Raw genomic sequence first — 24,307 nt, forward strand, 5'->3', positions numbered from 1 at the left:
GTGCACAACAGAGGTAATAAAACTAACTTCTGAAGCCAAACTGTGCCATAAATGCTAAATATTGGCTTCTATAGTCCTTTGATCAAATATAAATTCGGAATAAATTGCAATATTTTGGCGTTTATGTCACTATTTCATAACTCACGTAGGGCACTACACAGGGATTAAGGAGTCATCTGAGATGTATCCATAGACGTTCTCGTTCGTTTCAGTGATTCGGATCGTTTGACTCGATTGATCAAAAGAGTCGAATTGTTCAGCTCTCACAAGGTTCTTAATTCAAATGCATTGCCTCAGATTTAATCTAACTTTATATTGCTTTCTAATAAACTAATTCATAAAAACTTCATTAGGTTGCTGACATTGGGAAATAGACACACTGGATGAATTTTTAGTAGTTATTCTAGGATTGTTAGTTCTATCCATACCGTGTTCTTAAAGGGATCCTACTGTCCAGGGTAAGTTCATAATTCCCCCTCTATGTTTTGTCAAAAACTAAAGACCCACCATGACCCTGACCAGGCAATTTAAATGATTAAATCATACTTTAAGGTTAATTGGAAATACAAGGGTTTCTAACTCATTTTCTTAATTTTTTTTTTTTTTTGAAATATGCACATAGTGTGATGGATATTTACAGTGTTTTTACATATTGATTCATTTAAAATCAAAGGGACAGAAATGGTAACAAAAAACATTAAAACTGCATTAAAATCTGGATCCTTTTATAACTGATCACACATAATATCACTAACGTATCACATAATACGGACATCTTTAAAAACTGAGAATATTGTGTGGAAAAGACACTGGGAATCGACTCCATAAATTCCCGTGATTTATAATCAAAATTGGTGTCGACTCCAAATGATTTGGAAAGAACAGGTCTGCGGTGGAACTTCCCCTTCACCAAAAACAAGGGAATCCTGATTAACTGTTGGTTACTGCAAATGAAGGACAGCTGGGTTGGCCAACAGCACGCTGTGTGTAGGAGTATCAACAAATTAAAACGCTGCATTGTGAAAAGGGCGGGGCTTAAAGAGGTGCTCAGGCAGTGGCGGTTGTTTCAGTATGGCGTCCGTTGCTGAGGGCAGTAACGGTGCCGGGATTTATTGGATTAATGACAGTATCCTTCCTCTTATTTTGACATTTAATACTCTTTCTGTTTTTTAAGGGTACAGTTAATCAGAAACCAATGTGTTTACTTAATATGGTTAGTGAGAGAGTAAAAAAGTTGTGTTAGACTTCTACTGAAGCGACGCTGCTGATAAAAGTAGCTCGTTAGCCAAGTATAACTTTAGTGTAGTTCAGTGCCCAACTGATATACACTGATTTCTTTAATACTCTGATTAATGAGGTTAAAGTGGGCTCTTTGCTTCATTTAAGGTGGAACTGAAAGTTTTAACAAAAAGCCGACGAGAATAAAGCAATTTTAGGCCGTTTCATTATCCATTCTCCATCAGCTAACTTACACTTTTTTAAAGCTAATTTATATTGCTAAAGTTAACAGAACTAGAATAGACTAACTGTTAACTTGGGTTAATTCGCGTCCGTTGCAGATTTGGTTTGGTTTAGCAGAACTATATCACATTTAGCCTGTTACAGGAACGCGTGTTTACCGAAAATGAACATATATCATGTATTCCCAAAGTTTGTGTATGTTTAAAGTGGTTTCATGGATAGATACAGTTCCAAGACCTGTTATTGGTGGTGGATTGATTGGATGTGTTTATAAACGGTTTTAAATTATCAGTTAAAAATGTACAACCCTTAAAATAGACATGCCATGATAAAGTTTTAAAAGTTACAAATCCATGTTTTTTAAAATGATTTCTTTAGAATTAAACCCAAAAATCAGTTACTACAAAACCTACTTTCATGAAAATGTGCGTGTTCCCTCTTAATCGTACTCTGGAGCATTTTACGGAATGATATCCATGTACATCCATCAGCCATAACTTTTACCCACAGCTCCATTTTACAAACCAGCGCCTTTTGTAGTTCTACAATTACAGACTGTAGTCTGTCTGTTGTTTTGCATATTTTTATTTTTATTGCTTTTTTTTTTTTAAACCACCCTTTCACTCTGTCCTTCAACAGACAGGACCACCACAGAGTAGGTAGTATTTGACTGCACTGCAGAGACTGTGACCACTATGAGACAAAATCAGAGACTGTAGCCGCACAGTTTGTGTTAGACGTCCTTGAGTCCTTCATAAGAGGGCACAAGATGCGTTTGACTGGATCTTTTTGGTTGGTGGACTATTGTCAGTCCAGCAGTGACACTGGGGTGTTTAAAATCTCCAGCAGCGCTACTGTGTCTGATTCAATCATACAAGCACAACACACACTAACACACCACCACTATGTCAGCGCTGAGAATGACCCACTACCCAATAATACCTGCTATGTGGGGGTCCTGGCCATTGAACAACAGAGTGAAAGGGTGCTAACAAAGTTTGTAGAACAACATATAGACTACAGTCTGTAATTGTAGATCTACAAATGTACCCGAACGGTCAGTGGAATTAGGGCTGTGGATTATCGTATTGTTTGCAATAATATCGTCATTTTTAAAACAATAAAAAAAAAATACAAAGTAGTGTGATAGTAGTGATATTCAGACTTGTTTACGTAATGACATCATGCAGTTACCCATAATACGGCATACGTTCTTTACATCAGTCATTTACACAGTGAAGTACAGTGGAAAGTGGCTCTGAGGTGAAGGAATTTGCTCTAAAAAAGTGGAGTGGCTTGTGAAAGTGGTTTGATTATAAAATATGAGATGTATAATAAACCAAGGTATTGTCTTATAAATGAAATATGCTTTTAATATTATTAATATTTATTAAATATATATAGCATTTTACATCATTCATATTAATATAACATTGATTCTGTTGCAATAGTCTGTTATTAATACAAGTATTTTTTAGTGTTTTGTCATATCACCAATAATATTGTTATTGCCAAAATACCCTGGACTATCGTGATATTATTTTAGGGCCATATCGCCCACCCCTAGCTGGAATTATACTAAACATGAAAATATGTTTTGTAATTGATAATGATTCTGCAATGCATCTTTAAAAAAAAAATATACAGAAACCGATTTTCTCATTTTACTTTTTTAAATTCTGTAAAAATGACATTAATTTCACAATGTCTTTTTTTTTTTTTATGTTTTTACTTGAGGAGTTGGCGTGTTCTCCTTGTGTCCGTGTGGGTTTCCTCCAGGTGCTCTGGTTTCCTCCCACAGTCCAAACTCTATTGGATTGGTGACTCTAAAGTGTCCGTAGGTGTGAGTGTGTGTGTTGCCCTGTGAAGGACTGGCGCCCCCTCCAGGGTATATTTCCGCCTTGCGCCCTATGATTTCAGGTAGGCTCTGGACCCACCACGACCCTGAACTGGATAAGGGTTACAGATAATGAATAAATGAATGTTTTTACTCTGTTATAATTCCCTTTCTGTCTTCGAACAAGGACAGACTTCCTCAAGCATTTGTTGTTAGTTTTCCCATCTATTAAGTGGTGGCAGAAATAAGTTTCTTAAGTTCTTTAACATGAAAAGCATCAGACGAAGAGCAGTCAGTGGTGTTTATTCCAGGTAAGACTTGTACGTGAATGTTGTTGTAAGGGAAATCATTTGTCATTGCAGAAATCCCTGGATCCTATAACCATCACTCTATAGACATTTGAAAATTGTTGGAATTCTGCTTTAAAGTTGTACCCTCTAAACTTCAAGAGACATCCCAATGATCTAATCATTCTTCTTTCCTCACTATTGTTCATACCATTGTCTTTTGTCTACTCAGTAAATGTTCATACATGCACTTTTGCTTAGTTGTTTTTAGATGATATACTAGATTGGTGTATTGTTTTGGGGTGGCATGGTGGTGCAGCAGGTAGTTGTTGCAGTCACACAGCTCCAGGGCCCTGGAGGTTGTGGGTTCTATTCCCGCTCCAGGTGACTGTCTGTGAGGAGTTGGTGTGTTCTCCCTGTGTCCGCATGGGTTTCCTCCGGTTTCCTCCCACAGTCCAAAAACACACGTTGGTAGGTGGATTGGCGACTCAAAAGTGTCCATGGGTGTGAGTGAATGTGTGTGTGTTAGTGTGTGTTGCCCTGCGAAGCACTGGGTCACCACCGTGACCCTGAACTGGATAAGCGCTTACAGATAATGAATGAATGAATGTATTGTTTTGTGAAGATTAGGATACATCTGCCCCTCACTTTAAAATGTTTTCCCTTTGCTTCATCTCTCTTTTTTAGGGGTGAGCAAAAATATGTGGCCAACGTCTGCGTCCATAAACAGTAACGAAGGGAAGGTCAAAGGACGAGCTGCCTTAGAAAGTGGAGTGAAAAGTGGGAGGAAATCAGGGCTGACCATGTCCCGTCTCTCTGCTGAAACACCTGTGCCTAAGGCTTCATTACATAAACCTGCTACTTTTTCTGCCAAATCCAAAACCCCCATCCAGGTGTTAGAGCCTCCAGTGACTCAGGTAGGTAGTTTATTTATAATTTTATTTATGACCACGCTTCTGCATGAACATATTAAGGTTCTTGAGCCAAAAACGTTGAGAGAACTTTGCCGTTGATTGTACAGTAGCTCTCTATTTGTGTTTGTCTTGTGTGCACAGGCACTATCCCAGGAATCACAAGCCAAAAGTAAAGCCTCACTTAAAGACCTCTGCCCAGAAGACAAGCGTCGCATCGCTAACTTAATTGAGGAGCTGGCCAGGTAGAGCTCTTTGTCAAACTGATGCGAATATATTTTATTTATTAATTATAAGTGAATAGTTTATAAATTATATATTTTTAAACCACAGTTGGAAAAGTGTCATTGTCAGTTTGTTAATTTTGAATAAAAAATTAATTATTAGTTTTCATGGATAATTCTGGTGTTACCTTTAAATGTGCAAAGCCTTTTAGTGTTTGCCCTAATTTTGGCATCTCCACTTTTCAGAGTAAGCGAAGAAAAAGAGGAGTCTGTGCAGAGACTCCGAGATGAACAAGAGACTTTTGAGAAAAAGATCCAACAGCTAGAGCAACAGAACCAACTCATTGTCCAGGAAAGAGAAAGTATCCTTTATTTCACTTTGAAAAGCACTTGCATACATTGGCATAACTGCTTGGAACACATACAGCAGAATCTGTGTTTTGGATATTTCCTCTCTTGTGAAACCTGATTACTGTTGCTGAAATACAGTGATTTAATTATAATAATAACAACTCAGTTGTTCTAGATGGACATTTTTTTAAATGGTCTTTCTTCACTGGCATGCATATCTGTACTGACGGTTATTATGTCTGAGGCTAGAAAAAGCTGTGTGAATCACAATGGCATCATTTCAGTTGGCAATCGGAGGTCTGTTCCATTCTATTTCTGCCAGTACTGAAGATAAAATTAATTTCCTGGTAAAAGTCACAGCTAAAAATATATACGGATGAAACATGAATTGTAAGGTTTATGTATTGAGTCGGATGATATTAAATTGACCCCTAAGTTTCTATAAAGTACTCATTTAATAATTCACATCAACCTTGTTGCTGATTGGGTGCATAATCCAGATAGGCACTGTTTTTTGGATGGTCATGGTTTTTAATGTCTGTCGACTATGCAGGGTGCTGGTGACTCTTCTAAAGCCAATTATTATATTATACTTGGAGCAGGGTTTGTAGCTTTTTTTGCATTCTCCTAAGGCTCAAAATGGAGATGTAATAAATATGACTTCACTGCAGGGGGCATTGTTGTTTAAGCCAATAACTTCATTGTTCTGTTTTCCTGAAACTAAGCAGAAGATGCCAGAGCAAACCCTATTGAACCATATTCTTGTTTGAAGGAAGGAGAATTACCTTCTGGTGCCGTATCTACTGAAGAGATATGCAGGCAGTGTTTTCAGTTCAGTTTAGTCCAATTAAATGTTATTTATAGAGTTTTATTTACTCGTGTAAAAAAAAAAAAAAAAAAAGAGCATTACAGATTTCCAGGCTCCAGCCCCATGTGAGCAACACCGATACGACTGTTTTAACCTGATATCGCTCAGCACACAATTAAAAAAAAACACTGAAAGGAAGAGAAACTGTCCTCTGGTTTAAACAGATGCAAAACAATAGACAAGAGCATTTTGAATGAAGAACTATGAAGTTAAAAGAAGTGTTCAGTTGTCTATAAAAAGGCGTTTGGTGTGTTCTCCCTGTGTCTGCGTGGGTTTCCTCCCACAGTCCAAAAACACACATTGGTAGGTGGATTGGTGACTCAGAAGTGTCCGTAGGTGTGAATGTGTGAGTGTCACCCTGTGAAGGATTGGCACTCCCTTCCGTGTGTGTTCCTGCCTTGTGCCCAGTGATTCCGGGTAGGCTCCGGACCCACCGCGAACCAGAACTGGATAAGCAGTTACAAACAATGAATGAATGAATGAGTTGTCTATTATCTCATGGAGTATGTAAGGATTGTAAAGAATGTATAGTATGAAGCAGTGCAGTGTTTTTTTACTTAAACATGCAGGTTAGTAAATAACTTGTTTGTTTCTGTCTTTTGTGGCTCATGGGCCTTTGTGTTTTGGTCCTAACCTTGATTTGGATTTGGACATTTCTCTGAAATTAAAAGCATGGCAGGGATCACTCACCTATGGAATGGTTAGGTTTTCATTTTGTGCCAACGCGTCGTTTGATTGGAAAACCATACATCTCTCAAAGTTTACTCTTTCCCCTGTTTGGCAGCCTCACAGTTTTTTGGCGATTTGACATGGGTCAAAAAATGTGGCGAATTTTCAATTTTGCCCCACGGCTGTGAAATATGAAGAGTAATCACTGGCTGCCAAATTGCTCAATTGGCACCAGAGCGCAGAAATTAGGAGAGTACAACGCAATTAAACGCACCTCAGCTCCAAGTCCTGCCATTTGCACTAAACTCCATTAAAAGGAGACTTTAGTCTAAGACAAACTTTACGAAAGCCCCCTGTGGAGATTGGCACTCTAAAGGCACTGCCGAGACACTGGCTTTTCAGTCTGCTCTAAAAGGTTAAGGGGAGGCGAAAGGCAAACTCACTTAAGGAGACTTGTGTAGAATAATCTCCAGAACAATCAGCTCTATCTCATCTGCCAAGACCACAGTTATCAGGGGGATATCTCCATGCTATGGGTAGGAACGAGGAGAAGAAAAAAAAAATCATTAAATTCTGTACCGCAAGATGAAATTTGAAGCTCATGTATAGAATGAAATTAGAATTTTATCAAGTCTCTCTTTGGCATTCTGCGCCACGTCTCTGAGCAGTAGATTCCATTACAGAGAGCGGTGCTAACTTTGTTCCTCTGAAAGAATTTACATCAAGCACTATAGAAGACACAAAGGGGAAATTGAATGCATTCATCAATATCATTAATCTTCTTCAAGTTGGAGGAGTAGCAGCATTTTGAATAGCATTGATGGATGGCAGTACTAAAACCACTTTTGTAATAGGTTGTTTGCCTAGTTATGAGTTTGTTGATCTTCTTGTTCTTTGGTGGACCAAGAACTTGTGAAATAGCTTTCTATCACAAACCCAGTTTAGAAATGTCTTCATTAGTAATTACTTCTCTGTGCGTTTTAACTGGGAATAATACACTGTAATTCCACAGGAAGTGAAATATCTGTTTTTTTTCTATTTCTTTAATGAAAAGCAGTTTTGTAAACCGTCTTTCTGTCTGGTTACATTACAACCCAAAAACAAACACACAGACACACACACACACACGCATACAGCCTAGGCCTACTTGGCACAGAGCACAGGCTGTTAAAATATTCTCTTCGGCGAGATTTTGTTCCACCTTGAGGTGGATTTCATTATTTCATTTCTGCGCAGGCTGACAGGGGAGTGAATCATGTTGACAGCGCCTGTCTGAAATATCGAATGCAAACTCTGATTTTGTGTATTTTTGGACGGGGGAGGAGAAGCCATCGCTCCAGCTTTTCTTTCCTGATGTAGGGCCCATGAAGCCAGCTCCGATTGGCGGGCAGCCAACAGAGGTGCCAGTACGGAGGGGTGCGGGAGAGAATCTTATCAGTTGTGCTCCAGTCGCTCCAGATTACCAGTTGCTGAGCTTTTCCTGCGCATCCTTCCGTTAATGTATTAATATATGTGTTTACGCCCTCCCTGCCTATCGAAGTATCAGAAACTTCTCGTCAGCCGGCAGGAAGGTGTCTGTATAGGATGCACTGTATCAGTGGGTTGAGCTTTGAGTGCTTCACAAACACTTCATCCTGATTTGAAATGAGAAGAATCCCTGCTGACCAGTAGCACACCCAACATTTCCAGAGCTTTACCCCTTGCAGTGACATGTAGGACTTCTGGCTTAGGAAGAAAGTGCTTGATTTGGGGATACCGCCACAGTCCATGTCCTGTGTCTTGTGTTTAATCTGTTCGTCTGCTTTTCAGTACGATAGTACTTTACAGTATAAAAGGGGTTGCATTAACATTTGTGTTGAATGTGGTCTGCCTACATCTCTGAATGTTGTTTTGAATAATATGATGGTAATCCAATAACCGTTGCATCATGGTTGTGTTTACCCCTGGATTTTCATACAATCAAGTGGCATCCGAACATGATTTCATCACCAAATATTGATTACAGGGGCAAATATCCTCCTAGGATTGTGCTGAATATCTGTAAATTAATTAAAAAAAGAACAAGATTTACACAATTTTTCCTGAAAATATTCTGAAATGTAGCCAAGAAATATTCGGATTCTGGTTTGATTCTACAGTATTGCACTGGATTTGTTAGTGTCATCTAACCAACACGTAATGGAGAATTTCATGTCAAGGAATACCATTAGTCTACGTTCTTGAGTCAGAAATGCTTGCCTACATTAAGAATAACCTCATGTATACTTGCTTTTTTATGTCATTTACTTACAATATTTACTTCATGGGGCTCTCACATTAGACGGGGAAGTGTACAAATGTAATGATTTTATTTATATATAAACTGATGTGTTATTTTATTGACTATTAACTCCCAATGAGTCACTGTAGTTAAGTAAACGTTATCAGCTAACACTAGCTGGTTTTGTTTTCATAATTTATCATGACGTACTTCTTTTGATAGTAATAGAGCAAATAATATTGGAAGAAAAGCTAGTATCTGCTGGTATCTGGAAATGGAAACTGCTCTATCAGATAAATGTACATTGTAAAAAGAATGGTTAAATAACTTCATATGGAGAAGTGAATGTGTGAAATGCTGTAATCTGTTGTAATATTTCCCCCTTCTTTTGCTGACTTTGATGAAGTCTGTATATACGAGAAGGGTCTCTCGTGATCAAATCATTCCAGAATAACGTTGTTACCTGGCATGAACTTGGATATAAGACTCAGCTTAAATGCCTTTTGGTGGGTGTTTTAAGATTTTTACTGAGCTTAGAAAGCTTTAAACATCATGCATCGTCTGATTTACAGGAATTAGTTGCTAGGTTTATGGTCTTTGGCATTTTATGAAGTTAGCTGAAAGGGTGCTCAAGGAAAAAGGCTTGTAAAAACTTCAATGTAGCTGAGGTCCTGTATTTGTTTGCGTGTGCATAATAAAAAGAGAGAGAGAGAGAGAGAGAGAAATACAGGACCAGAGAGAGGCGCTGAGCTGGCTACGTCATGCTGTCATTAGCCGGCCCACCCGGCGTGGCGATGGTTCTGCTCCAGATCGGTTCTGTTCTAGCCGCTGCAGTGTGTTTGCCAGCTCCCTGTCTCTGAGCTTGGCACTGTGCCTTAGCCTGGCCAGCCAGACCCAGATGGAGGAGTCTGTGAAGCCCTTGCCCTGAAGAAGCTGCTATCTTCTCCCAGCAGTGCCTCTGTCTCTTCACTCTTTTTTTTTTTTTCCTCAATCTCTGCACTTTTGCACAAAGTCACAAACATGACTTCAGGCGCTGGCTGCTCCAACTCGGTCATAGACGCTTTAATGCCAGAAGCTATAAAAGGTGTCTGATTGGACTCGCGGCCTCCTCGTGTCACTGATGTGTTTTCAGACCTCCAGGGCACTACTGCAAGAGTGTCCTCGTGGGAAGATCTCTTAACTTTTCCCATTTGCTTTGTGAAAGTATGTGCTAAGTGCTGTGGTCTTCAAATAATTGGATGCAATCATTTTCCTGCTTATTAGCAAATGCAGAACTAGCGATTTTCATTGCATCAATTCTGCAGGATGTGTATGAATCAGAATCTCTAAGCTACCTCCTTGGTCACATCAGGTCTTGCCTTTTTTCTGGTGTTGAGCAATGTACAGTGAAAGACCAATAGTTAGGCCCTTGCTTGTTAAGAATATTAATTAAAAACAATAATAATAAGTTTGATGTATATAGCACCTTTCAAATACCCAAGATGACTTCACAAAAGGAGACAAAACTGCTATGCTGCTTTCAAGGGTATTGATAGTTTTTTCCTTATTGCTTCAGTAACAGCCTCTTCTACAAAAGGTTTTGCACAAGTTGTTGAAACAGTGCTCTGAAGATTTGATTAAATTCAGACAGATAAGGATTAGTAAGGTCAGGTTCTTGTGTTTGATGATTAACCACTCCAACTCATCTCAGAAGTTTTGAATGGTGCTCCATAACTCTAGAGAATACAGTTCCACCACTCTAGAGCTCCGTTCTAGGGCTTTATATCCCAGTCGATGCTTGATTTTAGGAAGAGTGACTAGACTTATGTCTAAAGTGTCTCGTTTTGCTGGAAATGCTTTTCTGTGAAGATGAAGATGAGCTGTCTCATGACACTTGTAATACCTAGTCAGTGTTTATAAGTAGTTCTTCTTTCGCCAAAAACCACAACTACTACTGTTGAAAATTAAAATGAGTAGTAGAAACGATTGCAAGGAAAATCCTGTTAAAATGAGTGCTTATTTCCATGTTCTGTCAATTGAATATATTTATTCTGTCAGAGTGTATTTGCTTCTATCACTAATTATTGGTCTTAATTAAAATAACAGCAGAATTTGTGCCTAAATTACAGCTATTCTTATTATATATGCAGTGCGTGCTGCGTCAGGTTTTCATTTGCATATTTCCTCTTGAATGCCGTGCTCTGTTTTTCTTTTTAACGCTGAAAGCATCAACCTAAGTTTTTTAAAAATAGTGCTTTTAGTTAAAAAGGCACCATATTTAGTGCAAAAATGACCTCTCTGAAGGATAGATTATACAAAGATTTAAGCTTGTTTTTAAAATGGAGATTTAAAATGATCTGTTATTGATGTGTATCGGCCACAGTAACATAAATATTGGTTGGTGTATTAATTTGGAAATTACATTTCAGTAAATCACTCCTTTTTTTATTTACTCTGCGCTCTATTGACTCTTCCTGCCTGCTCAGCATTTGGTGGGCAATACCACAGTGGAAGAAAACGGATTGGTTTGTCTGGCTGGAGAGCAGAGTGGTTTTAGTCTTAAGTGGACACAGTAGTGGAGCTATTCAGTGTGTTTTGCTCCTTGACCCGGGCTCCAGGCTTGCAGCAGCAGTACAGGGAGTGCCAGGAGCTGCTGGGACTTTATCAGCAGTACCTCTCTCAGCAGCAGGAGAAACTCAACAAGTCCATCGCCCAGCTCAATCAGTCTCGCTCTCACTGCAAGGTAAGCTTTACGCTTGTGTCCCTAAATGCAGGCACCATGTACGTGCCTGGAGTATTATATCATCCAGTGAAAGTTATCCATGACTTTACTGTTCCTCTTAAACATCTTAACACATTCAGTGTGACAGAGTTTATTGTATGCAGAGCAAATAATGATCACAGGCTTTTTGTCATCAGTATTTGTAGTGCGTGCTATAAATATACAATTAGGACACCCATCATTTGATACCACACACACAATTAGGAAATTAAACAATAGTTCCTGGTAATGACTCATTAAAATGATACTGTATTAAATGAAACCAGTAACTCGTAAGCAGTGTGCATTAGTTGAGCCATGGATTCAGTTCACCTTCTGCCTCTTACAATGTTGTAGTAAAGAAAAAAAAAACACTTTGTCCTTTCTGAAACCTTGGCTGTGAGTAATGCATGTTTGCATGCTCCACGACCTTCTCTTGAATTAGTCAGCAGCCCACTTCAGTCCTCTTGGAGGCGGACACTTCCCCTTTGCCCTGAATGTTTATCTCTTGTTTGGATGACCTTGAGTTATTACATTTACTGGCAGAGAATCCATGCACATCATCCTTACTGGCTCCCTTTTACTGGAGCCACCTTTTGTGACCATTTTCATTCTGCATTATTATGAAGACAGCCCTTCACTGTCCCTGTCTCTTCTCTCCATGCAGATGGCCAGCAGTGAGAAAGCTCTCAGCAGACACAGTAAAGGAGGGAAGGGGACTGCTCTGGATGGCTCTTACTTGGATCTTCTTACTTATGGAAGGAAGGGTGGCAGAGGAGGGTCAGTGGACTGTGCTCACTCTGTTTCAAGAGGGTTCTGTAGTGACCCACCATCCGTGCCCTCCTCTTCCTGCGAACAAGTCGGCAGTGACCGCGATGGTTACACCACAGGTGCCTGGAAGTGTCCAGAAGGAGCATGGTGTGAGCCTGGACCTGATAGGCGCTCGCAAAGAGAGCATTTGGTCAACACTGCTGTGGGGCCACACGGTGCCACAGAACCTAGAGGCTCATGCCATAGCACAGGACCGGAGAATAGAACTAAGGCCAGTGTGGAGCTCAGTGGGACAGTGCCCCCACTTGGCAGGGACGACTGGACTGAGAAGCGCCAGCGTTTGCTGCTTCAGAAGAAGCAGCTGGAGCTGGAAAGAGAGAGACTGCAGACTCGACTTGCTCAGCAAGAAGAGAGGCTACTAAAACAGAACCAGGAGCTCCGTCAATCTCGTCTAGAATATAACAAGTATGGCAAATTAGTTGACCTCTGACTTCTTCTCCATATTTAACAGGCCCACATTTTGACAAGAATGTCTTATGGTGCCTAACTTCTGTGAAATCCCTAATGTAATTCTGGACAAGCCTCTTTTTTTAATGAAACTACTCCCTCCCCTGTTTTTTATTTTCAGATTCCAGCAAGCAGCCACAGCAGAGTTAGAGCAGTCCTTTAATGGAAGAGGACTTGATAAGGCTGAACCCAGTGTCACTATAGATTTGCGCAGGTAAACTATACAGACATAACCAAGTTTCCTAGATGTGAATTAAAAAGTTTATGCTCTTTTAAAAATAAAGTTAACTTTTATATAGTGCCTTGGAATATGACAAAACAAAATACAGGTGCTGCTTCAGTAATTATTTCAGGGAATGCATGTGCAGCAGGGAGCTTGTGTACCACCAGGCTATCTTCCCTAAAAACAGAACTCTCTATCTTTCTGTCTGTTTGATCCTGCAGAGAAGGAAAAGGCGGAGGTCTACAGGCCTTGCAGGGAAGTGTCAGACAGCCTTTAAATGATGTTCAGCCACAGAGGTGCAATGGGAACATTCAAACTCCTGAGCAAAAGCCTTCACATGGTAAGATGTATGCATGTGTTTGTGTAGTTGTAACACAGAGAAAAACTTATCATTTACATGACTCTTTGTACCGTTACCATTTAAAATGCATTTCTTTCCTGAAGAACTGCCCGCAGCCACCAAGGACATGGCTACTTCACCTGTGCATTCCCAGAGCTTCCAAAAGAGTAACTCTCCTCAGGCAGTGCCCCACAGTATTCCCAAAACTCCAGAAGTCTCCAGGTAAGTTAGGGTCACACTTGCAGTAAAAATAGTCTCATTGTACACTCAGCAGTCCATAAATGAACTTTAGCTGCAAAAAAAAAGCGTATTATGATGAAGCAGTTTATACAAATATAATACAAATCATCACCTACATCTATTTTCAGCCAGCAGCAGTTAATACCCGTCCTTTATTAAATTAGGAAGCATTCCCAAGCTAACAGAAGTCTACTATAATATCAGATTTTGCTGTCAGTTTGTTGGATTGTGCACTGCAGTCGGCTGCTGATTTGATTCTTTGTAAAAGGACTAGATTTTCATTCCTCACCTATGAATTGCATGTCCAATTTCTTTTAGCCTTTTTTAGACCTCAGCTGTCACTTCTAGTTACCTTTTTGAATATGTTTGCAAGTAGGTAGTAAATTTAATACAGGAAACCTTCCCCTAGAGTCAATGATTGTGTGAAATGTAGCAACAAGCCTATTTGTCTGGTTGTGCTGTAACGTTTGTCTCAATAATAACCAGCCTACAAGGCAGTCAGTTAATTATAAATTAGCTTGTGTGTTGTTTTAATCAGAAATAGAGGGTCTTTTGCATGTTTACTAAAGCTACCTCTCCAAACCCGTCCATTTGGGAGTAGAGGACTAGTTATTTCATGTCACAATAAATGTCTATGTCTCTGTCTGAAATTGACATTTAGGATGAACTACATAGAGGTTTATTTACCTCTTTTTACAGTTAGTAAATGAAAATTTAACATGGTCATATAAAGAAAGATCAGCTGCCTCACACAGTAATATCTGTAATTAAGCTCTACATTCTCTTGGTTGTAAACAGTGGTGAAGAAATCCAAGGTTTGACAGATCTTATTTTGAACGGATTGTCAGAGAGGATAAAGAAAAAGCTGAATAAACTGCTGTTCACATTGTTCCATGTAATGGTTGTGATATGACTGCTTCTGAAGAGGAGAAGTGGCTTTGCATGAGCCATACATTTAATTTGTGTTCTTGACAGTTTGGTCACTCAAGGGCCACTCAGCATTGGAGAGGTTGTTATTTCAATGTGCAAAGTCCTGTGCTTGACAGAAGCAGTACTTAACAAATCCAGTGAAAGACCTATGCGAATAAATACAATTTAACAAGTTCGATTTTGGTGCGAGTGTAAAGAGGGAAAAAAGATGGCAATTCTGGCTGAACAACACAGCGGGGGTCCTTTCTCACTGCAGTGCAGCAAGCATGTGTCTTAATTGTGTTTTTGGAGATGCTGCTTCTGTGGCAGAGCCTTTTTTTTATGCATATGAAAAGAATTGGGTAGTTGGAGGAGTGATAAATGGGGTGGGGGGAGCAAAGGAAGGAAGGGAGGAAATAAAACAGAAAAAAAAAAAATCAGGAAAGGAGACTAGTCTGAGTGTGATGCAGGCGCTGTTTGATGAGCTAAATGAAGATTTTTGCCGGCTAGCGCTGAGGCTGACAGGAGCCAAGCTGAGTCCCATTAGCTGGCGTAGCAGGCCTCAGCAGCAGGTGTAATTGAACAGAGTTCTCCAGCCCGGGCCGGGAACGCACAGCCTCCCCCCACTTAATGAGAAAGAGAGAGGCAGAGAATGAATCACTGACCGCTAGCGCGAGACACACTCTGAGAAAGGGAAGGAAATTCATTACCGTTTCCCTTTAACGTGGAAAGGTAATTAATGTGACAGCATGTCTTTTTCCACCCCTCTGTGTGAGCCCAAGTATGTCTCGCTTAGTATGCTGTCCTCCTAAAAATGCAGAATATTTGTAAGTCATTTGTAAAGAGTTCTTGCTATTTTATGATTCAAGAAAGAATATACTGTCTCGAAAACTAATTGCCTTTTTCTTTCAGTGATGTGCATTGTGAATATTTTGCATTAATATTATTCCTTGCCTTTGCTTTGATAACCGAGCCCTGGATTTACTGAAGCTAAATGAATTAGCCTAGTTTGCATGTGGCTGTGATTTATATGGATGGTATATACAGAGAACAAGCGAAACGACAGGGATGGGATTTCTCATTGTCGTTTGTACTTCACATTTATCTCTCAAAGCGTGAAATGCACAGCACTACCTTGGCAGAGGTGCCTTTGTTAATGATCTACAGGATCCTTGAATTTTGAGAGGTTGTTTCACATTCAAATTCTGGCTTCACTGTATTGAAATGTTTCTAAGACTCTGCACTATATGGAGGGACCTGCAATTGAAATAGGAACTGGGACTGAAAACCTATTTCAGGCGTGAAAACATTCAGCTAACCAGGTTTGAATGGGTATAGAAAGGGAGTAGACTGGCATGGTGGCATTTTAGTATTGCATTTTTTTTTTCTTTCATTCTTTTTGTTGTTTTCAAAGAATGTCCTTTCCCAGCCTGCCCAGAACCCATATTTAAATAAGGTTTGAGACTGTAGTTTGTTGGGTAGTCTAATCCTGATGGGGCCACAAACCCCACTGACATGACGCTATTTAAGCTAACAAGCTCTGCAGAAACTTAGCATTTGGGTGGACAATAAATAATTTATTTTAGTCCACCGTCCTGGGGCTTCTTTTGCATTATTCAATGGTGAATCTGACTTGAGGAAATCAATGGAGCTTCTCGTTTTAAGGGCTTTTGTTTTTGAGAAGGAGAACCTTGGTTCCAGCCAGTCAGCCTGGCAAACTAGCTCACGTATTTACATTACCTACTGGGGATCTTCACACCGTGATCCCTTCCCCTGTCACTGCAGGCACCAGCAATATACGTACTGCCTGCCTTTAACCAGACAAATATGTATTTAATGAATTTGAATTTATGGGACATGGGAAGGGATATGTGGCCAGAACAGTTCCAGCGCTCATGAGTAAAGGGTAGAGGTGGCACTCATCCGATACAGAGTTAAAGATCATTACCAAAGAAAGGACACATCTGATCTGAATCAGTAACAATTCTAGGCTGTATCACAGAATTACAGGGTAAAGCAAAGCAAAATAATCTTAATCGTGTGATTGCAGTAGAGACTGGAAAATAACATACATTTTCACATTTAAATGACACCTGCAGAATTATCATGATATCAGCATGATCAAAATTCAGTTACAAAGTACGACATCTGAGTGTTAAACTTTATCTCCTGGTATTTTATAATATCTGTTATAAGCATAAGGTTAGTAACATTTATTAAGCTGTAGTTTAATGTTTATATTATTCTCTATTGTCTGTAATATGAAATAACACTGATCCATTGCAAATAATCAGCATCGGTCTAATATTAGCATCAGAAAATGCAGGTTTGGCTGTCAGGGGAAAAAGAATGAATCTGGACAAATCTATCCTGTAATAGCCAGATTTGTGTGATTAAAAATACAACAGAAACCTAGAGTAGTACAGTTGCATTACATCTGATACGTACATCTTAGACAGCAGTGATGGCCTCCAGCTGCATATCCAAGTGATTTCTAGTTGTATTTTTCAACCAGAATCTTGTAATTTTTTGTTGTGGATGGTTTTGAAAATGGAAGAAAATATTTTCAATATTTTTCAACATCCACATGTGTTTGTAGAAGCTGGGGCTTTAGGATTTTTAGCTGTGGTTGGGCCCTAGGGCTGGGCGATTATATCGATATATTAAAATATATCGAGATAGAACAGAGCAGGATATGGAGTGAGGCTATATCGTTTATATGGATTTTTATCGTTTATATCGAGTCTAAATCTTGTACAGGGCCATTCTGTGCTCTGCTTAGGTTGTCTGCTTTCTCACAGCGTTCGCCCCCACTCACACTCTCTCTCTCTCTCTCTCTCACACACACACACACACACACAATGGAGCCGAGGACATCGGTTTGGTTATATGTAAATGGTATCTGGAGGGAATGCCGAAAGGAGGTAGTATCTAAATGCGGGGGTACTCCCAGCCTATTTCACCACTTACAACAGCAGCACAAACTTCTGTATGAAGCTGTTAAACTCAGAGGTGCTGCTGCTACTGTTCTGAAGTGTTCACGCCCCAGTACAGTTCCCCTAAACCAGTTCAGACAGCACTTACGAAAAGAAAAGTATGAAGTGGCGTGGTGTTACTAAAGCTGTAGTTTACTACAAGAGCAAAAGGGTATGCTCCCTGTCTCAACAGCAGAGAAAAAGGACTCCAAAAGGCTGATTAAAACTTCCGACCCACGATACCAATTGTCCAGTCGCAATTTCTTTGTACAAGGAGCACTGCCTAACATCTACATTTAAGTCCGACAGACCCTTTCCAACCGGCTCGAGAGATTAAAGCTTTTTGCCTTGACGACAGATACGTGGTCAAGTCGCACCTGTGAGCCATATTTGAGCGCGACTATCCACTTTATTGAAGATTGGGAGATTAAAATGAGTGTCTGCAGACGAGCTATTTCCCAGAAGTCCACACTGGGAGCACAGAGCCAAAGCCTTTACACTGTTCTTAAAAGCACTTTATTACAGACGCTGTAGGTCTGTAAGTTAATAAAGTCATTTGAAATGTACTTTAGTGTTTATTTTGATAAATAAAAAGGCTTTTCTGGCATCTTTGTTTTCCTTTGCTTCACAACGGATTTTTTTTCAATGTACAATTATGGGGAAAGGTTAAGGCACTCAATGAAAACCTTTGTCTTAACCATACATGGACATTTGATTTTCATTTGAATATTGAGAGATGAGGTTCAGCTAACGCATAAAACTGAATGTTCTGTTTATAAAATGTTCATAAAACATTTTTTCACAGCATATATCATATCGTATATCGCCATTCAGCTAAAATATATCGAGATATGATTTTTTTTGTCCATATCACCCAGCCCTACTGATGACTGAAGGATAGAATTTTTGTCTGTTTACATGTTTTGTTATTTGCACAAAGTACTAGACACACAGGAGGAAGCACTTTGGTGAAGTCTGCTTTACTGGAAACTGACTTTTTAAAAAAACAAATAAACTTTGTTATTTTTGCTCTGTTTGTTTTCTGTTTACAGTTTAACAGCACAGCTATGACTCTTTTGTTATGCAGGAAAAGAATATTATTTTATTTAAGGAGCTTTATTATTTGATATATGCCAATAGTTAATTTTTGAGCAATGTCTCATGGACATCTACAGCTGAATGTTAATAAAAGTCCCTGTGTGACATTTGGGACCTGTAGCTTTGACTCAGAACTGCCTTTTTGTTATTATCTCATGAGAAGAAATATATCGAGATATATATGATATATATCGTATATCGCCACTCAGCTAAAAAAAAAATCGAGATATTATTTTTGGTCCATATCGCCCAGCTGTGTTGGGCACAGTCCCACCATAAACACTTTGAGTATTTGGCTCGTTCGCACTGTTTATACAATTCACTCTCTTCCTATTTCTCAACCACATGCATAAATACACAGAGGATGGGTCCTAGCTTCCTCTTACCCAATCAGAATGCATGAAAGAACTGGTCCAGTAAAATCCTGAGAACACAACCTTTAACAAATATGTTGAAAAATGTTGTCTGAACATATTACAGTATTCTAATGTACTATAATGAGTCAGCATCACTGGATATAAAAATCACAGCATACCCTAATCATTTGTGTGATGTGTGTTACACAGTTAGTAAAGTATTATAACTAATTATAAAACACTTTAAAGAGCAAAAATAGGGAGAATGTACTGTATCAGTCAATAATAGAGAGACCCTTTTGGGAACGTGATTAGTTTTTCAGATGCGAACTGTATCTTTCCCTCTCAGTTATTTTGCTTGTCCTCTTGGCTGCACCTGGTTGATGACACCGCTGCCTGATAGATCTCATTGATTTAGCTCACCTCCTCACAGCCTCAAAATGGTCTCAATTATTTAGCTTTTTCTTGACAGCATTAGCAGACATGGTTATTGAAAGCCACTTGAATATAGCCTAGGCTGTATGTAGATGGATCAATGTTGCCTAGACTGTATAAAAGTTTAGGGAGGCATGAATAATGCAGCTGTTTGAACAAAACGTTATAGCTTTTTTATTTTTATTCAGAGCAGCTGCCAAAACAATAAGTCAATTGAATACTGTCTGTTCTGTTTTTGATCAACAACAACATTTTGCGTGCAGCTGAACTCTCCCACTTGTGGAAACTGTAAACGAGGAAGAAAAGTCATTTGTAATTTTTGTATCTTAGTAAAAAGACTGAGTGCGGTTTTGATAGAGCCAGCGAGAAATGAGAGTTTTCCTGCCGATGGGCTCCATACATCCTCCATCCTTTTGCTTGCTATTGATTGGGAGGAAATTGACATGCGGTTTGTCAGCATTTGCCAGTTTAGGATTTTTATATTACTGTTTGGACTGCAAATGAAAGGAGCACTCGAGCGTGACGGACATTTTTAATGAGAGTGGTAAAATAACTGGGCTCTGAGGAAGAGGAAGCTGATAAACAGTCTTTTGTTTGGCTTTACTGAAGCAGAGCCTGAAACTCCCTCCCAACCTCTCCCCTCCCTCTCCTCTGAATTAGAGCTTTTTCGGGAGCGAGTTTGTCCGTCGTTTTTGGTTTCTGTGACCCTTGAATAGGTCAGCAGAGAAAGGATAGGGATTAGCAAGACCTTCCCTTAAGTGATATTAATGTCTCATGGTCACTTTCCAGTGACCCTTGTGAGAAGCAGTGAAAGTGTTTGGTAGAAATGACTGCCTGGGACATTAGCATTCACTCCAGCAATATCCTCCTAACTCCTTGCCCCCCCTTGCCTAAACTATACCCCCCCTCGCCTTGTTATAGATTGTGACCGCCGGTAAGTGATGCATTATTCATACCGGCAGTGTCGTCTGTTGATGGATGGCTGTTTGAGAGGCCTGTCCGTTAAATAAATCAACAAATAAAAATGCAAATTCTCACATTTCGAGAGGGAGCATGGCCAAAGTCCCACCCTATCAACCATCTCCCTTTTCTTTCTGCACTCACTCGTACAGTCTCTTTTTATTTTCCCATGGATGTGTGAGAGGGTGTTGGTTCTATATGGTTTTCTTGATCTTAGCATTCTTCAAACTGCATGTATATATGGTTACTGAGTAGACAGTTTTTTTTGTGCACGTCAGCCTGCCATTCTTTTCATTTATGTCTATGATAATTGAGAAGTATTACCTTATGCATGTGAATTATTCTCTATTCTTGCTTTTTATGACTTCATGGGTGTTTAAATTGTAGCTTGCAGTGTTCCTTTTTAGTTTAAAGATGTGGGGTGTAGTGTTTTATTTGCAGACATTTTGAACTTATCACCAATAATTTAGAATCTCACCAATAAGGTAGATTCATCAGCTTCTAGAGAAGCACTATTTCCTGTTACATTTGGGAATCTGGAATGTAAGCACCTCTTGAACAAGTCATGGCTGAGCTTCTGGCCAATGAGTGACAGTCTTCTCAAGGAAGTAGACAACTCTAGTCCAGTTTAGGTCACTTTGTAGCATCAGTCACATCTGTGGAAACATATTATATACCTTTTTATTATTTAAAATCAACTTACCTTTAATATTATTAAAAAATAATCTGTTTCTTTCTCAAAAAATATGCCACTCAAATCCTCTTCATGCCAGACAGTATGTAATAATCATATTGGTATCAACAGATAGTTGCTTTAATCACAGTGCACTGGTATTAGACAAAATGTTTAGATACGACCCATATTCCAAACGGATATTTAATGAATTATATACGGTATATTAAAGGTGTGCTAATCTATTGTTGGGCCTAGGCACAAAAAGAGATTGTAATCAATGAAGAATGCCAAAAACTAACACTGTTCTGTTCTCTTCTGAAACATAAATAATAATCGTGGTGTATACACTGTCAGTTGTATAAGTGACAATTACAAAACCTTTTTCCAGAAAAGTAGGACCATGTTCTAGAAATAAAGGAAAACCTGAAATCTGTAATATGTAAATTCACTTGAACAAACAAAATGACAAAGAAAAGATTTACAGTGTTTTAATTGGTTAATATTTCATTGTATTTGTTAAATATAGACAAATGTAGAAACTGATGCCTGTAACACAGACGCGTCTTTACCACTGGGTCACATCCTGTGGAAATCTTGATGCTATCATTTTGATGGCAGCATACGTCTCTACAGAATACCAGTATATACTTATTACCCATGCCATCACAGATGCTGATTTTTGCACTTTTTGTTGGTACAAGTCCAGATCGTCTCGTCTTTTTCAAAACCTGAAACATTATTATTATTATTATTATTATTATAATACTTATATAGCGCCTTTCTAGACACCCAAGGACGCTTTACAATCTACACTGCTCAGAACGCTCAATTCACACACACACAGGCGAGAAGCGGCAGCCAAACGCGCACAGCGTACTCTCAACCAGAAACGACCGTCCACCTGGAGGACTGCATCGGGCACTAGGGTTTAACCCAGGACAGAGCGCCAATCCATATCTGGGCTCACACATACAGACATTCATTCACACACCAGGACAGTTATTAGAGAAGCCAATTCACCTACCCTCCATGTTTTTGGACTGTGGGAGGAAACCGGAGCCCCCGGAGGAAACCCACGCAGACATGGGGAGAACATGGAAACTCCACCCAGATGGGACTTGAACCCAAGATCCCAGCGCTGGGAGGCGAACGTGCTAACCACCAAGCCATGGACAACATGGACCACAAAACATGTTTCTCACAGGTTTTTCTGAGGAAAATTAATATACAGATTATATTTGCACTAAAAGTGTTTGGCAGTTCTCTCTCCTATTTCTCTAACAGGTTTTACAGTTCTCTTTAGATTTTATTTGTAATTTAATGCTTCAGAACTGTGACTTGACATTGTGAATTATTGTTTTGGTAAATTTTCACTCTTATTTTGCCCTGTCCCAGCTTTATTTTGGGGGTGTGTTGCAGGCATCAGATTCCAAATTTGTTTAAAATCACAAAACACAACCAAGCTGGCCAGTTAAAAACATATTCTGTTAAATAAATGTTCAGGAGAATTTATAAATTACACATTCATACGTGTATTGCATTTTATAAAATGTCCTGCCTTTTCTGGAAATTAATGTTTGTAAAAATAAATCAAGCTTCCTAGTAAACTGAGGTGTGCTGTTACCCACAAACATGCACTGATTTGTGAGACACTCCACCTTTTGAAGTCTGATATTGTTGATATTAATATTAAACATATGTGATGAGTCATCTTCCTTTTTCTCTTGCAGGTTGAACTCTTCTTTGATTGAGCTGTTGGACATTTTCAGCCCTATATCTAACCCGGGTAGAAGCAGGATCAGCCCCGTTGGTCAGAGAAATTTCACGGGCTCTCTGCAGCCTCTTGGTGCTGTCTGCACCCCTCTCAGGTCCCTTCTGTCTCCCCCAGGACGAACCCGGCCATCACAGCTAGATCTGGAAGAGAGTCAGATCCTGGAAGACATTTTCTTCATCTGCTGAAAGAGCACAGTGACTCACCACGACTTTGACGAGAGCTCAGTAAGGCTGTTAATTCTGTACATGCAGCTTAGTCCTTGCTTTACAGCTAGCCACAGGGCATGAATACGCCTCAATGCTTTCTAATCATTCCTCTGCTTCTAATGCCTCTTTCTATTGCTGGTCTTAAATTGGTTTTATGATGCCTTTGTAAGTGTCTTAATTTTAATCTCATGCCAAAGTAATCATGGCTTTTGTAGGTTTATTATGTGCTTTTGTACAATTTACATGTTTTTTTTTCCTAATGTTAATAAACATGTATTTATTCATTAATTCTCCATCATAATTTGTTAGATTTGCATTGTTTCTGTAGTTATATTTGGAAAAAATACCTGACTTATCTGAGGAACACAGTAGCCGTCCTGAGCTTGATTTTTACAGCCTTTGAACACAGGTGCTTACAAAGGACTGCTCAAATGCTTCCTTAAAATTCCTTAACATTTCATAATTTAGCTGTTTTTACTTGATTAATTTAGATTGTAATTAGACCACATTCAGTAGTAGAGTAGTAACTACATGTTCATAATTTTTTTATTTGTACAAATATAATCCTTCTCTGTTTCATGACCAAAGCTACTTTGAGACAAATGTCTTTTAATGTTGGGTCAGAAAAGAAGATGGCGGAGTCTGACTTGATTTTGGCTTCATAGCAGTGATAAATCCAGGATAAATAATAATAATAATAATTTTAAATAATAATTTAAAAAAAACACGTTGTTTAGTGATATCGTGTCTTAGTGAGTTGAGCTGGTTCACTGAGAGGACATTTGCTTTTAGATTCCTTGGCTGAAAAAATCAAATGCCAGTTAGAATATCAAAATTTGGTAAGTGAAGCAAAAACTTGTGAAGGACTAATGGCTCAGAAATGTTTTATACCAGTTGTGATTGTCTGGAGTAACACATTTACTTCACATTCAAGTAATTGCAATTTTCCTCTGAAATGTATTGTTTAACGTGGTTATAAATACCTCTAAAATACTCTAAATGTTAGAAGAATGTTCTAAATTCTGGTTTGGGTCAAATGCATGAATATTTAAATATTCCTATTATTCAGGCCAGCTCTTTAATTAGATTCACATACATTTTGATTATAATTAGGGCGATACTTTAAATAGTTTATTAAAAGGGTTTTCATTTGTCACGTTGCTATTTAGTTTCATGCTAAAACGGATTGTTTATGTTTCAAATGAATGGTTTAGTTTGGGCTCGTGGAA

At 39.0% G+C, this 24,307-nt stretch overlaps 1 protein-coding gene across 2 annotated transcripts; it reads left to right on the top strand.

Moving 5' to 3' along the window:
- The first annotated feature begins 1,039 nt into the window (after positions 1–1,039).
- On the top strand, positions 1,040–23,323 carry kiaa1328 (KIAA1328 ortholog). Of its 2 annotated transcripts, none has more exons than XM_066646326.1 (11): positions 1,040–1,126; positions 3,574–3,609; positions 4,273–4,502; positions 4,641–4,741; positions 4,967–5,082; positions 11,466–11,590; positions 12,276–12,844; positions 13,008–13,100; positions 13,331–13,449; positions 13,554–13,671; positions 22,829–23,322. In XM_066646326.1, the coding sequence occupies exons 1-11, from the start codon at positions 1,072–1,074 to the stop codon at positions 23,055–23,057; spliced, it is 1,791 nt and encodes a 596-aa protein (XP_066502423.1). In that variant the 5' UTR covers positions 1,040–1,071; the 3' UTR covers positions 23,058–23,322. The 2 variants fall into 2 exon arrangements, with proteins under 2 accessions (XP_066502423.1, XP_066502424.1); XM_066646327.1 differs by having other exon boundaries at positions 1,056–1,126; positions 3,580–3,609; positions 22,829–23,323.
- Positions 23,324–24,307: the final 984 nt, after the last annotated feature.

Source organism: Hoplias malabaricus, chromosome 15 (genome assembly GCF_029633855.1).
Source record: "Hoplias malabaricus isolate fHopMal1 chromosome 15, fHopMal1.hap1, whole genome shotgun sequence".
NCBI classification, from domain to species: Eukaryota; Metazoa; Chordata; class Actinopteri; order Characiformes; family Erythrinidae; genus Hoplias; species Hoplias malabaricus.